The sequence below is a fragment of the Bemisia tabaci genome, chromosome 5 (genome assembly GCF_918797505.1).
Source record: "Bemisia tabaci chromosome 5, PGI_BMITA_v3".
Taxonomy (NCBI): domain Eukaryota; kingdom Metazoa; phylum Arthropoda; class Insecta; order Hemiptera; family Aleyrodidae; genus Bemisia; species Bemisia tabaci.
The window spans coordinates 41,370,799-41,390,957 of record NC_092797.1 but is presented as its reverse complement, the minus strand read 5'-3'; the positions used below and the strand labels follow the sequence as shown (position 1 = coordinate 41,390,957).

The following is a 20,159-nucleotide window of genomic DNA, read 5'->3' as shown; positions in this document are numbered from 1 at the left end:
TTTCTATCAAAAGGAACTATATGCATTAAGACATGAGCCCTGAGGCCCATATGAATGTATGCATAAAAGAGCTCATGTCCTAATGCACATGGTTCCGTTTGGCAGAAACACGTCAAAATCGAGTCGACCATGAAGAATCAACTCGTGTCCCGAATCGGTGCTCGAATCGTCGTGACATGACGTAACTACATGCAATGTGTCCCGTACGTGCGGTCTCAATGTGTAGTTATTATGTAACGATTGTGCGGTCCGTTAGACATTTGAACGATTCAGCGCTACTTATAAATGGAAATGCAACTCTAGATCTTACCATATCTTTGACGTGTGGGTTCAATAACGGTTTAACGAGGCTAAACGCCTTGTGTAACAGTCCATTAGTGTTGACTATGTGAACCTGCATTAGTTTTACCGGATGAGCTTCCTGCAACAAACACATATAGGATTCATTACTTTTACGACTTCCTGGAATAATTTTAAAATTGGGCATGAAATGACCGGAACTTAATGAAAGTTGCTGTAAGCAAATTTTTCTCATCGGAAGCAATAAGAGTGACATTAAAATTCGTCATATTATAATCATAAAAAAGTGTAGGTGTATGCATCGTGGATTCATAAATTCAAAAAGAATTTAACGGTGAAAAAAAGAACCACTGCGGTGGATGATTCAGTCATCGTGTCACTCGAAGAGTAATATCCATCAGATTGAGTGTATATACTACAGTGCTTAGGAAAAACGCCGTATGAACCTTCAGGCGTTGCAAAATTTCCTTTGACAAGATACACACTTTTGGGAGATCCGTGAATATTTTTTCGATAATATTCTCGAGGGTTTTATTTGCAATCAGATCTGAATAAATTGAAAATTTCAAGAGAAAATATTCACATCTCTTCTCTTAAATGCGTTTTTTGGATAGTAAATTTGGCAACATTCGAAAATGTATACGGCGTTTTTTATTAGCATGGCAGTATAGACGAAATATTTCATAACTCTTGACCAATGTTAAAGGAATCAAAGTGCAAAATAGAATACTTCGACCAGTACACTGATCCGTCATAAACGTCTATCATTCCAGTGTATAACATTTGAAAAAAAAAAAAAAAAAAAAAAAAATTGAAAAAATTGCCTACTTATAAAAATATGATCATATGGATGTGTCTGCTATTAGTGGGCGAATCAGAATTAGATAGCAGGAGCCGGTTTTTGAGGATCAGTTTCTCATCCGATTTTGCTCGAGTCATTTTAGCGCCTCGGTTGCTGATCAATGTCGCTGATCTTTCTGACCTCTAATCGAACTCAGCGCACATTTGTGACATGCTTTAATGATGATATTCCTGTGATTCCGTTGATGGACACACCTTTGCAGGTGTAATCCTGCAGCTTGGTCATTTTTTCAAGAAATTAGATGTGAATTTGTTTTTCTCTCTCTTTTTTTCTCCCGGACAGACAAGGTGCAGATGGTTCTTGTGCGTTCCGAATTGGATAATTTTCTCATTCCACTAATTCACAAGCGATAGTGAGTATGATTATTCCTTTTGATAGCTCTCATATTCTCTCACTAACGAAAACGGATACCACTCTTGTAAGAATGCCGTAACGATTACAAGGAATCACAGTTGAATCGATTATCACTTTTGTGTTAAATACATGATTAATTATTTCTCGAGAAAAAATTGAAAACGGATTTCAGATGAAAATTTATAGTAATTTTTTCACTACTTTGACCGGTACCGGCTTCAAGTTGACACATTAAATTTCATAGAAAGTCTGTCTAACAAATTAAATTGCGTATAAGTTTCGGGAAAATGACTATCTTGCGTGTATTATATCGTAAGAAATTTTTAAAAAATTCTTCAAAATGTCTCTCCGGACGAACCTAGCCCGCCTGGCCTCTCCCAGAAATCTACTCGGCCCCTCTGAAGGAATGCGAGGGATTTTGATAAATGAAAGTGAGCTAGCTTTTATTTTGGAAATTGCAATTCGGTCAATTTTTCGATAAGAAGAGCTCAAAATTGCTCCTGAGATGGCTAAATTTTTCTACATATCCCCCCCCCCCCCCTAGAAAGTTCCTGGTACCGTCCATGCTCGAGATTCCCCTCTCGCGATTTCTTTAAATGAACTTCAAATATTGCATGGGAATGAACGGAAGAATTGAAAAAAAAATTGCAAGATTAAAGAAACTCACCAAAACCAGCCAACGTTATTAGCAAAGCTTTTAAGAGGACCGAATAAAAAGGAAGAAAAATGCGGCAAAGAGTATTGAGAAATAACGTTAAACATGATTTCCCTATACTTGCCATAACTTAAAATGAGATATATGAAAAAATTTTGTCGTACATGATAAAATAGATTCATTGTTGTAAAATAGGTATGTTAAGACGTTTAGTGGACTGAACCTAATTGAATCAATTGATGTGAAGTGAGCTGCTAAGATTAACAGCATTCGTGCATGAGTGCGAGGCTAAACTTAACTTTGTATTTTGCTAAAATTGAGACTCAAATCCATTTTTGGTTTTGGTTTCATTGCTTGATGGTAGAATATTTTCATCAAGACACTACTGCAGTCTCGGAATAATCCTCTCGTTTTGCTCTCTCTCGACTTGCACTGTTCTATAAGACGCGCAGAAACTTGCCCCAGGCATTATCATCTCAGATGTTCGGCCACTGATCATTAGCATTAGAAATCAATCAAAATTTCAAAGAGGAATATATCTGCAGGCCAAAATCTTCTGCCAGTGCGAGAAGCTGGCACTCAACAACTCATTAGGACGTATTTCTATCAAACGGAACTATGTGCATTGAGACATGAGCCTTGAGACCCATGCGAATACATACATAACAGGGCTCACGTCATGATGCACACAGTTCCGTTTGATAGAAATACGTCCATTACTAAGTCGATCCTGGGGTTATTATCTGCTGATTGTTTGAAAATAGTTGTAATAACAGTGACATCTCAAACTTTCTGCGGTCGCTGCGGAGGAGAGCGTTAAAATATGTGCTACTAAGAATAAGTTATTTTAACTCGGGGAAAATCCACTGTTGAATATTAATGCAGAACGTACCTGATTATACAGTAGGTACTTCTTCAAAGTGCCGAAGTTGAAAATTAATTTAGTGAGATGCTTAAAACTAAATCCTTCCATGTCTAAAATAGGAACATCGCCCGCTGGAATATCTTCAGTCCTCATTCTGGTGTCGTGCATCATGAAGAACATTTTGCTGTAGTCGGCCAGATTGAAATTGTCGGGATTCGTATCTCTCAGTCTTGTGACGTAGACTTGGTACCCTTCTTTCGTCCTCCTTGGAAGCGGTAAGGTATCTCTGGAGGAATAAAAAAATAAAATTCGTCAAAACTGAACAAAAATAAACACCGGGGAGTAACAAAGAATGGTGTAGTTGATGCACTATTTCAATTGCCATTGGACAGATTTAATCCAAATCAGCCTAGATACATCGGACGTAGCTAAATTTTCTCCAATGTTTTATTTTTCTTTAAAAAAAAATACCAAGCAATGATCCGACATGACTTGAAATTACAGTGTATTTTCCGCAGTAAATACACTATTTTAGTTAATATTCCTAATAATCCAGAGAGTTTTCACAGATTTTTTTTGCGGCGTCGAGTTGTATAGTTCTCTGATTAAAAAAATAAGGCATACAAGGGCATTAGATGACTGCATGAAATGTAGTTAGACTGATTATTGTTGAAGTCATCCCGTTATGAGTCGAGAGCAATTTTTAATGTATTTTAAATCCAAAAGAAAAAATATTAGCTGCATTTTGAAAAGGGCGCGAATTTTGAAGGGGGTGCTTCTCGGAAGGGTTGGTAGGGATAAAAAAGGATGTGTTAGCTTCCAAAGATGAGAACTTAATCTGATCAGTCTACGTCCGATGAAGTAAAATTGATATAAAAAAAATCCAGGAGAGAATCAAAATTTTACTTTTGCTCTCCACCCGACGCCACTTTTTTAAACAGGAAAAGGTCGCTTCCTTTTTCTTTTCTTTTTTTCTTTTTTTCGTGTATGTAATTGACCATTTTGATGATGAAATTCGGAAAATGTGTACTTCCATTGCAACGTTCAAAAATCTCTAATTATGAATCATCTTTTAAATGATCACCATCCGAGACATATCTTTAAAATTTTCTATGATTAATTTCAAATGAGTGAGGAAAATTCACATAAAAATTCCACACAAAAAAACTGTTGGTTGATTTCCATTGAAAAACATGAGACATTAGCAGAGAATTGTCACGTCGCAGTCAGAGATGCGCATTTTTCGACTTTAGCCATCGATATACTATGTATAAGTCGCGCGTGGTGTAAACACACGTGTTGCGTAGTGCGTTGGCGATTCAGGCAACTCAAGGTTATCGGAAACCTTCAATAAAAGACCTTTCCAGATCAACAGAACATTCCATCCCTTGTGCGAAAAGACTATGATGCTATTTTGCAACGATGCTAGTTAAGAAATCCAGATTATGCTCTCTGCAAAAAGTGCCCTTAATAGACCAACATGCAGGGTGAAAAAATAAGGACCCGGGTACTTGTTTCCGCTCATCTGAGAATTCAGTAAAATGAGGTGGACGTATTTTCAAACCCAACTCAAAATTATTGGGAATAAAAAGAAATATTGTTAATTTTTTGATCAAAGTAGATTGTTTTCAATTTCCAATTCGACCCTTGTTCATTCTGGTTTTTCTGCGAGCGGAAAATAGGAATTCACTAATTATGATGTCAACTTCAAACAATATAATTTCACTCGAATGAGCTATTTTTTGATATTTCCATTAGTTCAAAAAGTTCTGTGTGACATTTTGACGAGGAAAGCGTGCTTTGAAATGCTTTAATTCTTACCACCCTGACTGGCGGTCCATTTTCCTCGATTAGACTCTCTCCATACATTAATCAGTCAACTTTGATGATAGGCGGGGCGAAATTCATTGTTTTGTAGTGTGCGGAACTGTTGTAGATGCACTAATTCCCTACTTTCCTCAGTATGTAAATCATGCATTGTCATTGATCTATTGATTACATGGCCTTAGGTCATTGATCAAGGTTTAAATGTGATAAACATATATTTTTTCAAACGCCGCGCGGTTTCAGTTTCCAAGATTCAGTATTTTTGTCGCAGGCAATCAGCAATCGCTGGCATTGTGCATCCATTTTAGCTCGTCATTTGCAATAATTCACATCGACTTAATGAAGCTTTCGTAAGGAACAAACTTCAAAAGCTTCAGCTCGGCCCAGAGCGCCTTCAGTTTCCCATGATACTCTCCGCTTTGCCACGCGGTGAGTTTAGTTGCCTATTTGAATACAACTCAACTAAGGTCGTTACAGATTTCACAACACGCACATGCAAAAGTGTTAGTAGGTGTCGTGAATTTTAAGAGAGAAAAAACGCCTTTTCTATTCCGAGAATTAGGATTTGTATTCATCAGTAATTAAAATCAATGAATTATAATCTTGCTTCTTTTATTAAAAATGTTTGCATGTTTCTATTGAACACAGATAGATTGCACTTTGCTGATGATGGTTAATTGCATGCGACATTTAAATTACGTGGAAACTGAATTCTACCGAATTTAATTACATAGTTTATCAACTGGATAAGACCCCTGAAATGTTTTTTTCCTACTAAAGTTTCTTATATTTTGCGGTAATAAAGTGCAATTTCATCGATGGAACCGTCTACATCACGTTGCGTTGAGAGACAATTGGGCGAATTTAACTACAATCAGTCTTACTGATATTATTAATGTTGCGTAATTTCCCCTCGTCCTCGATTTTTTTCAAAGACAAGCAAACAACTTACTGAGTTGAAACTCTCGGCGAATTTTTTATGGATTCTAAAGAATAAGCTCATTTCAGAATGTTGCTTTGTTCGCTGCAGAAAAAATAAAACATGAGAACATAGAAGGCATCGTCTGATACAGTTAGACTAAATCTTGATAAAAATCCGTCCATTCATTAAAACAAGATAAGAAAATTACTTACATTGCTGTGAGGATACGCTGCACTTGATCTGAGTGAAAATCTGCGTTTCCAAAGAATTCTTTGAAGTTCAGTCTACAGTTGAAAAAAAGTTTCATAACTTTTTTTGTCCGCTCGATGTCATTGCTGCAGCAGTGTAAGAATCTTTTGATCATCGCCTCCTCTGCACAAAAAAATATTTAATAAAATTAATTCTTAATTAAATAAAAACGGTTTGAATATTTGAATAAAAATGAGTATGAAAAGATGACTTTTTATCAATGATTCATATTTGATGCAAATTATGTCAAATGTATTCTCAAATCTGTTAACAGCCACGACCAAGATTGCTTGCGACTTTTACTAATAATTGTTATGAAGAACTCAGTTCAGATTTTATTTTTCATATCAGATTAAATAAAGAAAAAGAAATAAAATTCGTCGCGCCCGTCAGTCAAAGGTAGATGAGGCCGATTTTTTAATGAAATCCTGCTTAAATAGCCTATTAAAATTGTCCTTTTTTTTCGTGTACGTGGATTGAAAACGTCATTGAATAATTTCCCTGATGAAAATATCACATGGGGATTAAATGCGGTGCTCTTTCAAGATTGGGTCCAGTCTGTCGTTTCAAGCTGCTAATTAACGGATCATTTTGGGGAATTTCGGATTCGTCATAAAGTGACCAAACTATGTAAATGAGATGCAAAATGCAGCAAATTTGAGAAAAAAGGCGATTAAATCTCAGTATACAAATTTAGCACCGCTGCTTGCAGTAGTGAATGAAAATCTCACATCATCATGAGTATTCAAAACGTAAATCCCCGACTTCAAGAAAAATCCATTTTCCCCGGAATTCCATCTAAAAATATTTCTTACTTTCTAATGTGGCCAGTAACACACAACCCATAAGTTATGTGTATACTGAAAAGCTATATTGATGATGAAACAACCAAACCACGAATCTCGATTGCGGCGTTAGGAAACTCTCTGCCCATATAATTTTTACTCTAGAAGATACTGCCCTATATTTTTGCACGAAAATTTCAGAGAATGTGGTTGAGGGAACGAGGTAAAATCATGCAAAATTTTGTGTAGGTGTACAACGTCGCAGGCTGAGATACGTGGTTTGGCACTTTCATCATCGGTGTGTACTCGTATGCAAAATACGGGCGCATCAATAACATTGACTGCAAGGTAGGGTGTTACGTTTTGTGCTGATGCAAAAATTACAAAAAATCTATAATTCATCTCTAATACGTTGAAAACGAAATGAGAACTCTCAGTACAGGACTAATGAGCCTGTGGACTAAAATTCAATCATTGCGGTCGTCCAATATATTTCTATTTAAAAATTTACGGAAATAATGAAACGGTCAGAGAAAAATTTAAAAATGTAATCATTAAGAGCAATCCATAAAATACCTAATGACGTCAGATACTCAAGGGGGAGGGAAGGGGTCTAGATCTTTCCGATAAACCTATTTGGACGTATTTCTGCCGAACGGAACTACGTACATTATGACGTGAGCCCTGTTACGCCTACATTTTTAAAGGTCTGAAGGCTCATGTCTTAATGCACATAATTCCGTTTGGAAAAAATACGTCCATTTATGGAATAGAGGGGTGAGAAGAGAGGATGGAGAAGGAGGGGTTCGAATAATTGAAAATATTGTAAGTTGGCATTTGCCATCTCTGCACAAAAAAACTGAATAATACATAGGACCTGCGAAAATTGTTTTATCTGGACCAATGCCTCAATATTTATGGCTATTTACGTCTTAAATAAGGGAAGGGGGGAAAAAGAGAGGAATAAAAGAGGAGGAAAAATTATCACGTCTCAGTTATGTACTTTGAATAACAATGGTTGCATTTTTCTGGCCCAGCTACGTCATTCACTGCGCGGAGAGAAATATGGGCCAAAAATTTCTTCTAGAACGCGCAGTATTAAAGTGGGCGTTACGGAGTGATTCTTCGGAATTCGTCTCACGCCACAGAAAATCCAATTGTGTAATACCTTCAAAAAAGCTTTGGCTCATTGTCAGGCTTCTACTGAACACGTTTAGCAAGCTTTTTTGCGTTTGTTATGTTCAGCGATGAATGAAAAAACAGTCAACACGGTGGTCAAGGTCGATGAACCATCTGGTGAGGTCCGTGTAACTCGTGTAGCATTTAGCCCAATACACACTATCGAACTTTTCATCCGACATGATTAAATGAAAAGTTGAATGGAAAGTTGAAAGCAAAAAAATTTGATTCGATTATTATTCGTTAAATTTGAAAGTTGAATGAAAAGTTGAATGTGACGTCACATTCAAGTTTCCGTTCTATTATTCATCAAATTGTCTATTTCTCGGGTCGGTATCACACTATCCAACTTTTCATTCGACAAGTTGCATTTAAGAGTTGAATGATGAGTTTGATAGTGTGAATTGGGCTTAATGTTGATGTAAACTTCATCGCTAGATCCGTGTAGGTGAGGCCAAAATCAAGCGACGTTTGTTTAAAAATAAGACAAATACTTTGGCTAAATTTTAGGGTGTTCTATTCGAGAGTTGTCAAATTTCCTCCGACAAAATGTTTAGTTTTGAGGGAAGTTATCAATATTTTTCCTTGGAATTTTTACACGATTTGGATTATATTACGACCGGAATTTTCGCTTCAAGGACTTTTTGTCCACCTACCTTTCGTCCATTAAATAAATGTCCACCGCTATTTATGTCCACTAAACGTTAATTCCAGTCTTTATTAAGTCTACATGATTTAATGTCCAACCATGAATAGGTCCAAAATTGTCCAAATTGTGGACATGTTACGTCCACATTTTTTTCTTCTCATTTAAATGACAGGAGCCACCTCAAAAATAAATGCATACTACTACTAGTTAGTTAGTTAGTATATTTTAAGACGTTCAACGTCACATGCTATTAACGTCTTTACAGAGAATTTTGAGAATGGGAGTATATTATACGAGAATTTAGATTTTTAAATTAAGAGAGGTGAAGAGTTCCTTCATTCTTAAAAACATTTCATTCATGAATCAAGCCATGAAAGAGAACAGACTCTAAGAGCAGATAAAAACATATGTTCATGTGTACACTGTGCGGATATGACAAGATGAAAACCAAAGCGGGAGCCTAGGAAACGCTCCAATGCCAAATTAAACATTTTTCAGTGACAGATGCTGTCAAAATTGAAAGTACTCTTAACTAGTTATTTCGTGCGCCTTCAATCTTGTAGGATACTGTGCAACGCCTCTGACGCGAAATAGTTGCTTAAAGCGTTGCGGCGCGGCAGACAACCAGCGTGACACGCGCATAGGCGCCTACAAACCTAACGGGATACTTCACGCGTCGCGCAATGCGTGAAGTATCCTGTTAGGTTTGTAGGCGCCAGTGCGCATTCTGCGCTGCTATCACGTCGCTCCGCTCTGTGTTTGGCTCTAATACTTTAACTCTCGGAGTCAGCGTTTTTCAACTCATGATTTTAAAATTTTTGCCCTCTCTGCATTGATTATTCCCTATTAAACTGATGCAAAAGAAATTGTACTGCTGGAAAATATAATGTGTTTTTTGTAAATATATGACGCTTGAATTTGATTTTAGTGGACTTTATATTTATGGACTTAACTTACAAAGTTGACTTTTACGTAATGGACTTAACAATAGTGTGGGCTTTAGAACTGTGGACGTAAAAATCGTGGACGAAAAGTCTGTGGACGTAAAAAAAGTGGACATAAAGTCCGTGTACCGAATTTTCTGAAAAATAGGAAGAAAAATGTTTATAAATATTCCCATTAATTCGTGATTCATCAAAGGAAATTTGGCAACGCCTAAAGGCTCATACGGCGTTTTTCCTTAGCACGGCAGTATAGAAAGCGTATTTAAAGCGTGCATTTACTAAGCGTAAGCATTTAGTACAATTTTTTAATTTCCCCGCGAAAGGACGATTTTTGAGCTGAATTTGAGCGCTTTTTGTCCCAAAATACTCGTTGAACCACTCTCATGTGCACAATGCACTGGTATCGATGACTAAAATTCGAGTTTTTGCCCACTAAGACGCCTTTTTTTTGTAAAGGGTCGCATTATCACATGAGTCCTGAGAAGCATTAAGTTGCATTAACAACAGGGCTCATCTCAATACCTAATCTACTATGTGGTCACATCGGCGGAAATATATAAGAGGAAACTCCTTTTCTAAAATTTGTTTTAGCCCCTTCAACTTTTCCTTTATCTGAAAATCGCTAATGATATCAAAGCTTCGGCGAAAAAGCGCTGAGAGAAAAGCGGATATTCTAGAAAAAATGCGGAATTTTCGCATGCGGGAGAAAAGTGACTGCCTTTCTCTTCTTTTCAAACCGCTGGAGAGCGATCGTAATTTTTTAGAGGGTTGAAAATAATTTGAAAATACTTATTTTTTTTCTTGATTAGTTAGGTTCAAATAAGGGTGACAATTTGCACAATCGCTATCGAAAAACCAGTTACACATTTTTCAATGTAAACTTGGAATTTTGGGTCTGTGCTCTAAATATTCTCCGTTAATAAAAAGCTGCAAGCAACTGCAGTGTGATCATGTTAAATGAAAAATGACATGTTCGTAAATTTATCTATGATTTCAGAGAAATTTGATAAAAATTAATAATAAACACTCGTAAATATGATAAGTGGTTGGTTTATCTTCACTGGGTCACGCAAGACCATCAAGGTCAGGTGTTTCCGGAGACTTTTCCCAACTACGCAGTATTTCCTTAAAATTATATAATTAATAATTAACATTTTAAAATTCAGGCAGACGCCTACAGCACGATAATTCTAACACAGATCGTGAAAAAAGAACCACTCACAATCTTACCCTCAAATTTCATCAGGGAATGTTGTTTTCCCATCTTTTGTAGAGTGAAATAATGGGTATCGCAGTGCAGTTCACGTTTTAATTGGCTCAAATTTTATTTTATTTTTAGTGGGATCGTAAAATTAGACAATTAATTCTCTCAAATGATGAAAGATACGCCTGATAAGTTTATAGCGCGTAGTTAATTTACTCGATTAGATAGCCTTTTGATCTCGATGGCAAAATCGATGTTTTCTTATAGGGCGCTGCTCTGCTAAACTTTGACTCACTGAGAGAAAAGTTGTTTCCGATGAAGAAAAAGGATCTGGTAAATTTATGTGATTAAGTCAAGCAAAGAGCTTATTAGGGGGAAATTAATAAAAAAGATAGCTCCACTACATCTCTGCGTCCATCCTGCATGCATCCTTTCGGCATTTTGAATTTCAACATACATTTTAAATGAATACGAGGAAAATAATTTCAGAATTGAGGGAACTGAAGACGGATTTACTGGGAGGATTAGATACTCGTCAGAACAAGGATTAAAAGTTTTAAAGGCTTAAATTTCAGAAAAAATTTCTTACCGAAGTCACCCGGCAAGTTGGGCTCTTCCTCGAGCCATTTCCTGATAATTGCGACATGTTCATCCGTGTAATTTATCATTTCTCCGGAGCAAACCTGAGACGGCTGAAACACACAAGACACAAAACTGTCAGAAACAAGCGGAATTTATCAATTCTTAAAATCAGATTCACATTAAAATTTTTATCTCACTTTCCATGCGGCATTGAATTAAATTTAATTTCATAATGCGGTACAGACACAATTAAACGCAAATTGCAAGAGAAGTTGGACGGAAACTTGAATAAGACGTCACGTTCAAGTTCTTGACAACTTCCTGTCCAGTTACCGGTGTCGATCAGATGAAAAGTTGTTTTAAAAATAGCCTCCAACTTCATATGATCAAATAAATTTGAATACATTTTATTGAATCAGAAATTTAATCGTGAGCAAGTAAAGAGAAATCAATCAGTATGAAAGGTTTTGACGCTAATGTGATTGCATGTTTAAGATGCGCCAAGGAATGGATGGGTGGAGTAGAGGGTCATCGAAATTTTCAGTGGGAATACATTGATTACCGGGCACTTCATGTATCAGAATCCTTAATACCTTAAGTTGGTTCAAATAATTTTACTCTCACGCAGACTTCAAATCAACCATTTCCATGAGGAAGCATTGCATGTACATCATACAATGTATGCGTACAAATGAAATACCTACATAAGTCATGCATAGTTCATATTTTTCAAAAAATTAAGATACCTCATCGAGGCTCTTTCTCGTGGTTTTTTAACATCTCGTTGTAGAATACCTTCAAAATCTGAATTTTTGTATTCAAGTTTAAAAGCACTACATTGTCATTTAATTTCGTCAGTTAGGAATAAAAAAATCAAGAAACATATCCACTAAAAATCCATTAAGTTTGATTTTTTCCCCTTTTAATTCTACAAATTCAAATTGTTAAAAATATATATGATTTTTGCTGACGGAGGAGATAATCGCAGTACATATCGACGGCGTAAGTCCGCAACCACGTATCTCGGTTTGCATCGTCACAGATTTCCAGTTATACTTTATTTTTTGAATGAAAAACCAAACCACTCGATGGCAATTCCTAAAAACTACCGTGATTTTTCTTCTCAGTGTCAGGAAAATTCTGCAAAAACTGCAAGGAATGATGTCGATTTGATCTCCTTTAAAAAAATAATATAGGAGCGGAGATTTCAAACACCGCAAAAGAGATACATGCCACCTGGTTGCGGACTTACGCCGTCGATATGCGACAAACAACACGAACATTTCAGCAACTTGAAATTTTTTGACGACCCTGGGTTACCGAATCTTCGTATTACGTAACCAAGCCAAAAGCTTTTAAGCCTTTGAGGCGGTTCGAAAATTACCACTTGTCGCTAACCTGTCTTCAAGTAAAGGAAAACCGACGGATAAGCTGCAAGGTCGATCAAAAAAATTTCGAGATTAAAGATCCAAAAATTATCATGTCAGATGCGACGCATCACCATAACCAAATAGGTCTGAATAGAACAGATATCCTCCAACGAGTTTGGTCTCAATAGGTTCGAGTTATCAAACATTGCCAAACAATGCAATGAGGAACTAAAAAATTGAAACTCAAATTTTGAATTAAGTTGATTTTGGGCTCGTGAGAACGTGGCCATTTTGAAGCGGGGCAATAATTTGCCTCTTCCTGTTTCAAATTATTCGCGTAATTACGTGTCACAGGATTTAAAAATATAACAGGGAAAATCTCTCTGAAAAATAAGATTTGTTAGATACATTTCCTCGAGGAAATCTCAGAGACGTAAGCACCAGAGATCACGATTTCTGACCCCGAGATGTCAACTAGGTATATCATTATCCTCTCCTTTTCCCGAAAAATGATGTGGTTTTTTTTTGGGGGGGGGGGGAGGGGCTGTGGATTAAGTTATTACAGCACGAATAGCGCAAAGCAATGACTTTTATACTTACGGAACAAAGCAAACATTTTACATTTCGTCAAATCGTCGCCTTCCGGCCAAAGTATCCCTAGCGCCATGCGAAGTTTAAAAATGTCCGCCGCCATTTAATTTTTTTACAGAGAAATTGTTCAACGAAGCCGTCCGAAATTTTCACTGAATTTTCTTTATGCTGCCGATGAAATTTAGTGAAATTTTCGAGCAAATTCAACCAAAAATTTCTCTGTAAAAAAATTAAATGGCGGCGGAAATTTCTAAACGTCGAATGTCACTTGTGATACTTCGGCCGAAAAATGACGAAATCATGAATTTTTGCAACTAGCAAAATTTGTCTGCTTGGTTCAAATAATTTTGATTTCAAGTTTTTGAGTAGTATAGTTTTCAAAATTCAATTTTTGCAGATAACCCTAGCTGGTACAAAAACATTCTAAATTAAAAGTTTCGTTTAGATTAACGAAAAAACGTTCCTTCGCTTGTAAACAAGTAGGTTTGTTAAGGCGCAGTATTCACGTATGGCCATCGCGATGTTGACGTGAAAAAGTGCACGCATTCGCATTTGCTTTTTATGCCAAACGTTGCCAGAACTTCGCGTGCTAGTCTTCTTCATTTACGTTCATGTGCGAGGATAATCTGCGTTATTCGATAACTTGGCAACATCGATCATGCTCACTCAGTTACAGCAAGTATGCAACGCACTGCAACTCCGCCTATAAAAAAGGCCTTGCGGAAAAAACGCGTTCATTGAGCTAGTTGTAGTCGCGTTGAAATGCACAACGTTGCCATATACTAGGTGAACAAAATGCGATGATATAGTATTAGTATGTACTATAGTGAATTAGTTTGCTCCCGGGTATTTTTATTTTCAATTCAAAGCACAATTAATTTACAGTCAAGATCATCCTTTAGATGACTGGCGTGACAAGACGCTCACTGTTATGCGTAACTTGGATGCGTTATAAGCGTTCCTACCTAGTAGAGATTGCAACTGATTTTTCTAGAGACAAGATTATGATTTTGCGTTGGGTGAAACAGAAATTTTTGACGTGCCACCATGTCACCCCAGGTGCTACACCATATCTCATTGCTACGATAATGAAAATAGCGTGGATCACATCATTTTGGAGAACATTTCGGCGAAATTTTGCGACTAGGGACTGAAATTTCTAGCTCACAATCAGTTTAAAAACAACGTGTGTACCATTAGTTCCCTGGTAAAAATTGGCGATGGAATCTGTGTTCCAAAATACCATAGACCTACGGCCGGCTGTAAGATTTCCAATAGCTTCTATAGCCGGCTACACAATTTCTTATAGCCTTTCATAGCCGATGGCGATTAAGCAACTCACACCCAGGCGATAAAGTGTATGCTAAACGTCACTAATTACGGATGCTGGGACTCAGTGAGTTTTTGGACCACCGCTCTCTTTTTGGGCCGTAGTACCTCGATTTGTTTTGCGAGGAAAGCTCCGTACTTTTGATGGATGCCTGCCATTCCTAATATATTAGAGCGCCTTCAGTTTCGTATGATACTGTGCAATACCTCTGGTGTGAAATAGTTGCTTCATGCGCCGTGGCACGCTGCGGTGCGGCAGACGGGCAGCCAGCGCGGAACGCGCATTGGCGCCTACAAACCTAACAGGGATACTTCACGCGTTGCGCAATGCATGAAGTATCCCTGTTAGGTTTGTAGGCGCCAGTGCGTCGCCGCTCCGCTCCGCTTAGTGTTAGGCTCTATTATTTAATCTCGCGGAGTCAGCGTTATTAAACTCATGATTTTGAAATGTTTGCACATCCTGTATGGATTATTATTCTCGTTTTAATTGATGAAAAAAAAAATATGTATTAAAGGAAAATATAACGTGTGTTTTGAAAATATTAAGGTGGTTCCATATCAAACTTAATGATTTCTAAAGCACACGAATTTCTACACAATTTCTTATAGCCTTTTATTATCGATGGCGAAAAAGCAACAGCCAGGCGATAAAGTGTACCTAAAGCCCGGCGATAGGAACTATAGCCCGGCTGCATAATTTTTTATCACTTCATATAGCCCGGCCGTATGATTTTCTCCGCATTCTACAGCCAGCTATATGATTTTCCGTAGCCTTCTTTAGCCGGCTATAAGAATTCCTATGGTATTTTGAAACGCAGCTCTTATCGCCAATTTTTACCAGGGTTTCCCTACGCACTTAAGTGTCTTTATAGACGAACTAGAAATTGTAGTTCCAAACTGCAAAATTATGTCTATTTGAGAGCAAGGGTGGCTAAGAATTTTTTTGTCGTAACCAATTTGAACAGATAAGTTAGAAGTTCATTTTTAAGACTCTTATTGTTCTTTTTCGAGAAAAATATAACCTGATTGTTGTGAGATTGGAAGACCTCCTAATACAGGAATGTAAATCTTAATGTTCGTCTAATGCTGACTAATCAACAATATATTGCCAAGGTGGTTTCTGCCCGATGAAGACTGACTGATTATGTTGGCGGAAATTTCTTAAGAGTTTTTCCCTGTAAAGCAATTCATAGAAAGTGGGTTTTTAGAGTTGACTCACAGAAAATGGTATTTCAAGAGAGAGAAAAAGAAACTCTGGAATGGAACAGCACCTCAGGACATGTTTTGTGCAATTGTCTCCTCCACTTCATCCAATGACCAGAGGAAATTTTTGTCAAAGAGGCTGAGGTCACTTCGATATGATCAGAGAAAAGCTATCCAGTTAGATAGGTGTGAATTCCAACTACAATGTTCAGCGACTGAGACTCATAGCTGTCTCCAAATAAAACTTCCCGATGCAAAATATTACCTACCCACAGTTGTTTAATTCCGCACCAACTCGTTATCGATCGAAACTCGTTTTGTGCGAAATGTGAACTCATGTAGAAAAGCAATCTGAGTCGATCAGCGGATAAAGAAAACTAGACGAACATTACTTAAAAGATTATAAATTAGGCATGGTATGTGGTGTATGAAAATTAGAACCATTTCAATATTTGTTAGAAATAAATCTGATTTATGCGATCATCATTACTGTTCGCGTTTAAATTCATAAACCCGCCTTGATGGACATTTTTTTTCTTGGAACTCTGCCAACTATAATTTATGAGTTTACGTTACAGAAGCAAATATTATAAATATTAACTTTCTTTTAAATATAGATTTTTTTTTAGATAAAATAAATTCAAAGTGTAATGCGTAAATTATTGAATGACATTCCCTCGAGACAAATATATTTACGTGGGTCCAGTTACTCACATGCACAGGAACTTTTGGAAATATTGTTTTAGATCAGTCACGCCTAATTTTCCTGAGCCAGTAAGAAGTAAAGAAGTTAGAATTTAATTAAAATATTCAATGGTCAGTTTTTCTGTATCGAAAGTGAATGTCGCAAAACACCCATATTGTTTTGATGGATTTTGCGACATCGCATATTTGTTTCATCGGAAAGTTTTTTATATTTTCAAAAGAAAACCATTCGATATTATTTTTTAGAATTTTACTGATTTTCCTTTATCCTATGCTGAATATACTGCAAAAAATTTCGGAAAATAGAGTTCATCAGAAATTCTTGAACAACAGCGGAGATTTTCAAACATCGCAAGCGTTTTCACTTGAGACGGCTGCACTCAACAAGAGTGAATAGAAATTCAACTTTTGGGAGAGTGACTGTTTTTTTCATTTTTTCATTTTTCTTTTTCTTTTGTTTTTTCAATTCAAGAAACGTTGAGGAAAACTGTTGACTAGTTTCATTTAAGAACAAATCGATTATGAGTGGGAATTTGCAACATTCCAATAAAAAACACGCATTCTTCAACTTAAACCATCGATATTAAACCCTGTCTTCAAGATTTCGCGAAAGAGACATGATTGAAATCCGAATGTTTGTTCCGAGGTACAAATATGATTAACAAATTGAATATTGTATCACCGAACGTCATCCGATACATAATAAGATGTGGTTACAAGGAAATTTCATGACACCAAATGTCAATTACCGATACATGTTTTTCGGCTCGAACCCTGGATTCGACTGCACATCAGCTTAAATAAACCGGAAATTCGACTCGAAATAAATTAGTATCCGGTACTCCATTTCGTCCTCAAATCAAACTAGTCCAAGGATCTCGCGGTCGAGGATCACGGATCCTGCGAACGATTTTGCCCACCTCGAGCGCAAATTCATCAAATTGCGACCCGAGCTCATTCACTCCAAGCAGAGCGTGTATAATATGCGAGTCAGTAAACTGCGTCCACGGCGCACAATGGATCAAGTAAATCAGAGAGGTCGGACATCATATGGACGTATTTCTGCCAAACGGAACTATGTAAATTACGACGTGAGCTCTGTTATGCATACATTCTAATGAGTCTCAGGGCTCATGTCTTAATGCACATAGTTACATTTGGCAGAAATACGTCCATATTTTCAAAATTTAATGTTTATTTCGCCAAACTTTAAATTTTAATGGGTGCTACCAGAAAAAAATTTCACGAGGAAACCAATGAAGCCACTTTGAGAACCTCAAAGTTTTGTATAAACGGAGTTATAAGCATTTTAAGTTTCCAAATTTTGTCCGACCTCTCCTATTGACTCGATCCACCGCGCGGCGCGCGGCGCAGCGCATCGATGTTCAGGAAAAGCGCGCGGTAACCAACGTCGACGACACGTCAGGGAAAACGTGAGCTGGTCGTCGCGTCGGCTGCAACCGGGCCGTTATATCCATTCAATAAAACGCAATCCGCGTGACCGATATCGCAGCTGCCATTATTTTGCGTTATGCTTTTTAAATTAAAAACAGGGGCAGTTGACGCGTTGCCTCTCTCGCGCGCGAAAACCAGGAAATGCTGTCTGCAATTTTAGGTGACGAGAAGTCTATATATGTATTGGTCGCTTTTACAGCGCTTTAGGGCGCTTTGCGACGCCTGAGGGACCGCCCTAAATTACGTAACGCACTTTTTCGGCCTTTTTAGCGCCCCCCTCCCTCCCTCTTGTAACGCTTTTATGGCGACGTCGGTCCCTATCCTTGAACACATGAAAACAAAATGGTATTGCTCGCAATTGTAAACGCTCGGGAAATGCGTATCTCCAACGCAACGTTTCAAAATGTTTGAGTATATTTCATTTTTCTAAAAAAAAGAAACGATGAATATAAAATATCTTCGAAATTTACTGTGAAAATCTTTGAATAAGTGGAGAAAATTTACAGGCAATTTTAAAGAAATCCGTTAGTTTTCTTGAAGAGAAATACAACATTAGTAGAGATTTGCAAAGTGGCTATAAAAAACGGGCATTTTTTAACTTTAGCTGTTGATATAGGAGTCTTTGTAGGAAAAAATCCTGTAGAAGTTCATGAGTGGAATCTGCGTAGGAGCCTAGGATTCATGATTAAAAGTGCTAGTTTAATTCATAGGTCAAATGGGCAGAGTTGATTGAGAGGGAATCAAGTGACATTTTGAAAAGAAGTTAAGTTCAAAATAGTTTTAGGATTGTGTAAAAAAATGTATGTAAGATTGTGTTAGACTAAAGGAGTCTTGCCAGCATTCTTGGAAAGTTAAGTCTTGTGTTATTTTCGGAAAAAACAAGTTTTTTCCGAAAATATATTGATTAGTGTGATCCTGGAACTATGCTGCGGCTAGTGAATAGGAAGGAACCAACTTATATTGCCAAAAAAGGGAGCTGAGAATATAGTTTTAGGCTTCTCCAAGGACACATTTTCTCATGCTGGAAATTTGAAGTCCAAAAAAAATGTTTTTCCTTCAGACATTTGACTTAAAGTTCGTTTTTCCTATAGGGCCTTGTAAAGAAATGAATATTCAAACATGAAACGAATCAAAACGACGAGTGGAAATGGAAAAATAGTGATCTTACTTTGGAGTTGACTTTCAACACTTTCGAATTTTTTGAAGACATCTCGGAGATGAAAACTAGAGTCCACCTTGAGTAAAACTGATGCAAATTTTGCAGAACTTATGGGTTTTACTGACACCTTACACTCACTCAGGTGTATATGCATTGTGAGATAGAAGTGTCAAGATTAAAACGGTCCAAATGGACCAAACTCAGCCACGGATGGTACTGCGGACCGGGCCGTGGTTGTATGTAACATGTGCTCATGAGGAAAATGCCGCATTCGGACAGGTGAACGACATATCTTAGCTTTATGGGGCTCAACGGCCGGCGTTGAGACAAATCATCTCTGATTGGCTGACAGTCCCACCAATTTCTGCAGTCAGCTTATAAGTCAAAATTCAAAGTATACTGGCTTTATAATTGCGGTGTAATAGTTCAAAAACAAATATGAATTCATTCGTCGCAAACTTCAAAAAATCGATGACCGGTTCGATTTTTTCATTACACGTGATAAATTATTTTTATACGGACACAAAATTGGATGCATTCTTCCGTAGTTTTCCATCACTGTACACTGTCTTGTGATGAAAAAAAAATTAAGATCACTCATCAACAGCCTGATTTGTTTCAATGCTATTTTTGAAGATTATTTTGTCCTCCTTTGAAAAACAAAATGCCAGCGCAACGACTGGCCGGTTGTCACAATTTTATATGACATGCATTTACACATAGATACTGTTAAAAAAAGGAAGAAGAAGAAATAGTAAAACAAGTAAAAACAGGTGCCCTCAGGGTTGGACAACTGATGGACACAATATTAATATGTGCGAAACGCCTGGATGCAACTATTCGCGCTAAAGGGATGTCCGTGTTGTATACGGATAAAATCGAAGGCGTCCCAGCCTCTCCCTCTCATAACTATTGCGCGTAGCACGGTGTCGTAGTGTCGTAAATGTACTTATTTTATACTATGAAACTT

At 37.2% G+C, this 20,159-nt stretch overlaps 1 protein-coding gene across 3 annotated transcripts in view; it reads right to left on the bottom strand.

Annotated features, from left to right (window-relative positions):
- LOC109039149 (alpha-tocopherol transfer protein) overlaps positions 1 to 20,159 on the bottom strand; it is a 77,923-nt gene that overhangs the window by 2,310 nt on the left and 55,454 nt on the right. For 2 of the 3 annotated variants that reach the window (XM_072300739.1, XM_019054519.2), the window contains exons 2-5: positions 11,385 to 11,487; positions 5,998 to 6,157; positions 3,064 to 3,322; positions 311 to 421 (exon numbers count right to left, since the gene is read on the bottom strand). In XM_072300739.1, coding sequence (XP_072156840.1) covers positions 311 to 421; positions 3,064 to 3,322; positions 5,998 to 6,157; positions 11,385 to 11,487 — 633 coding nt within the window. Of the gene's footprint in view, positions 1 to 310; positions 422 to 3,063; positions 3,323 to 5,997; positions 6,158 to 11,384; positions 11,488 to 19,198; positions 19,343 to 20,159 lie in introns of those variants that run through there. The other variant, XM_019054518.2, reaches the window with a different exon arrangement.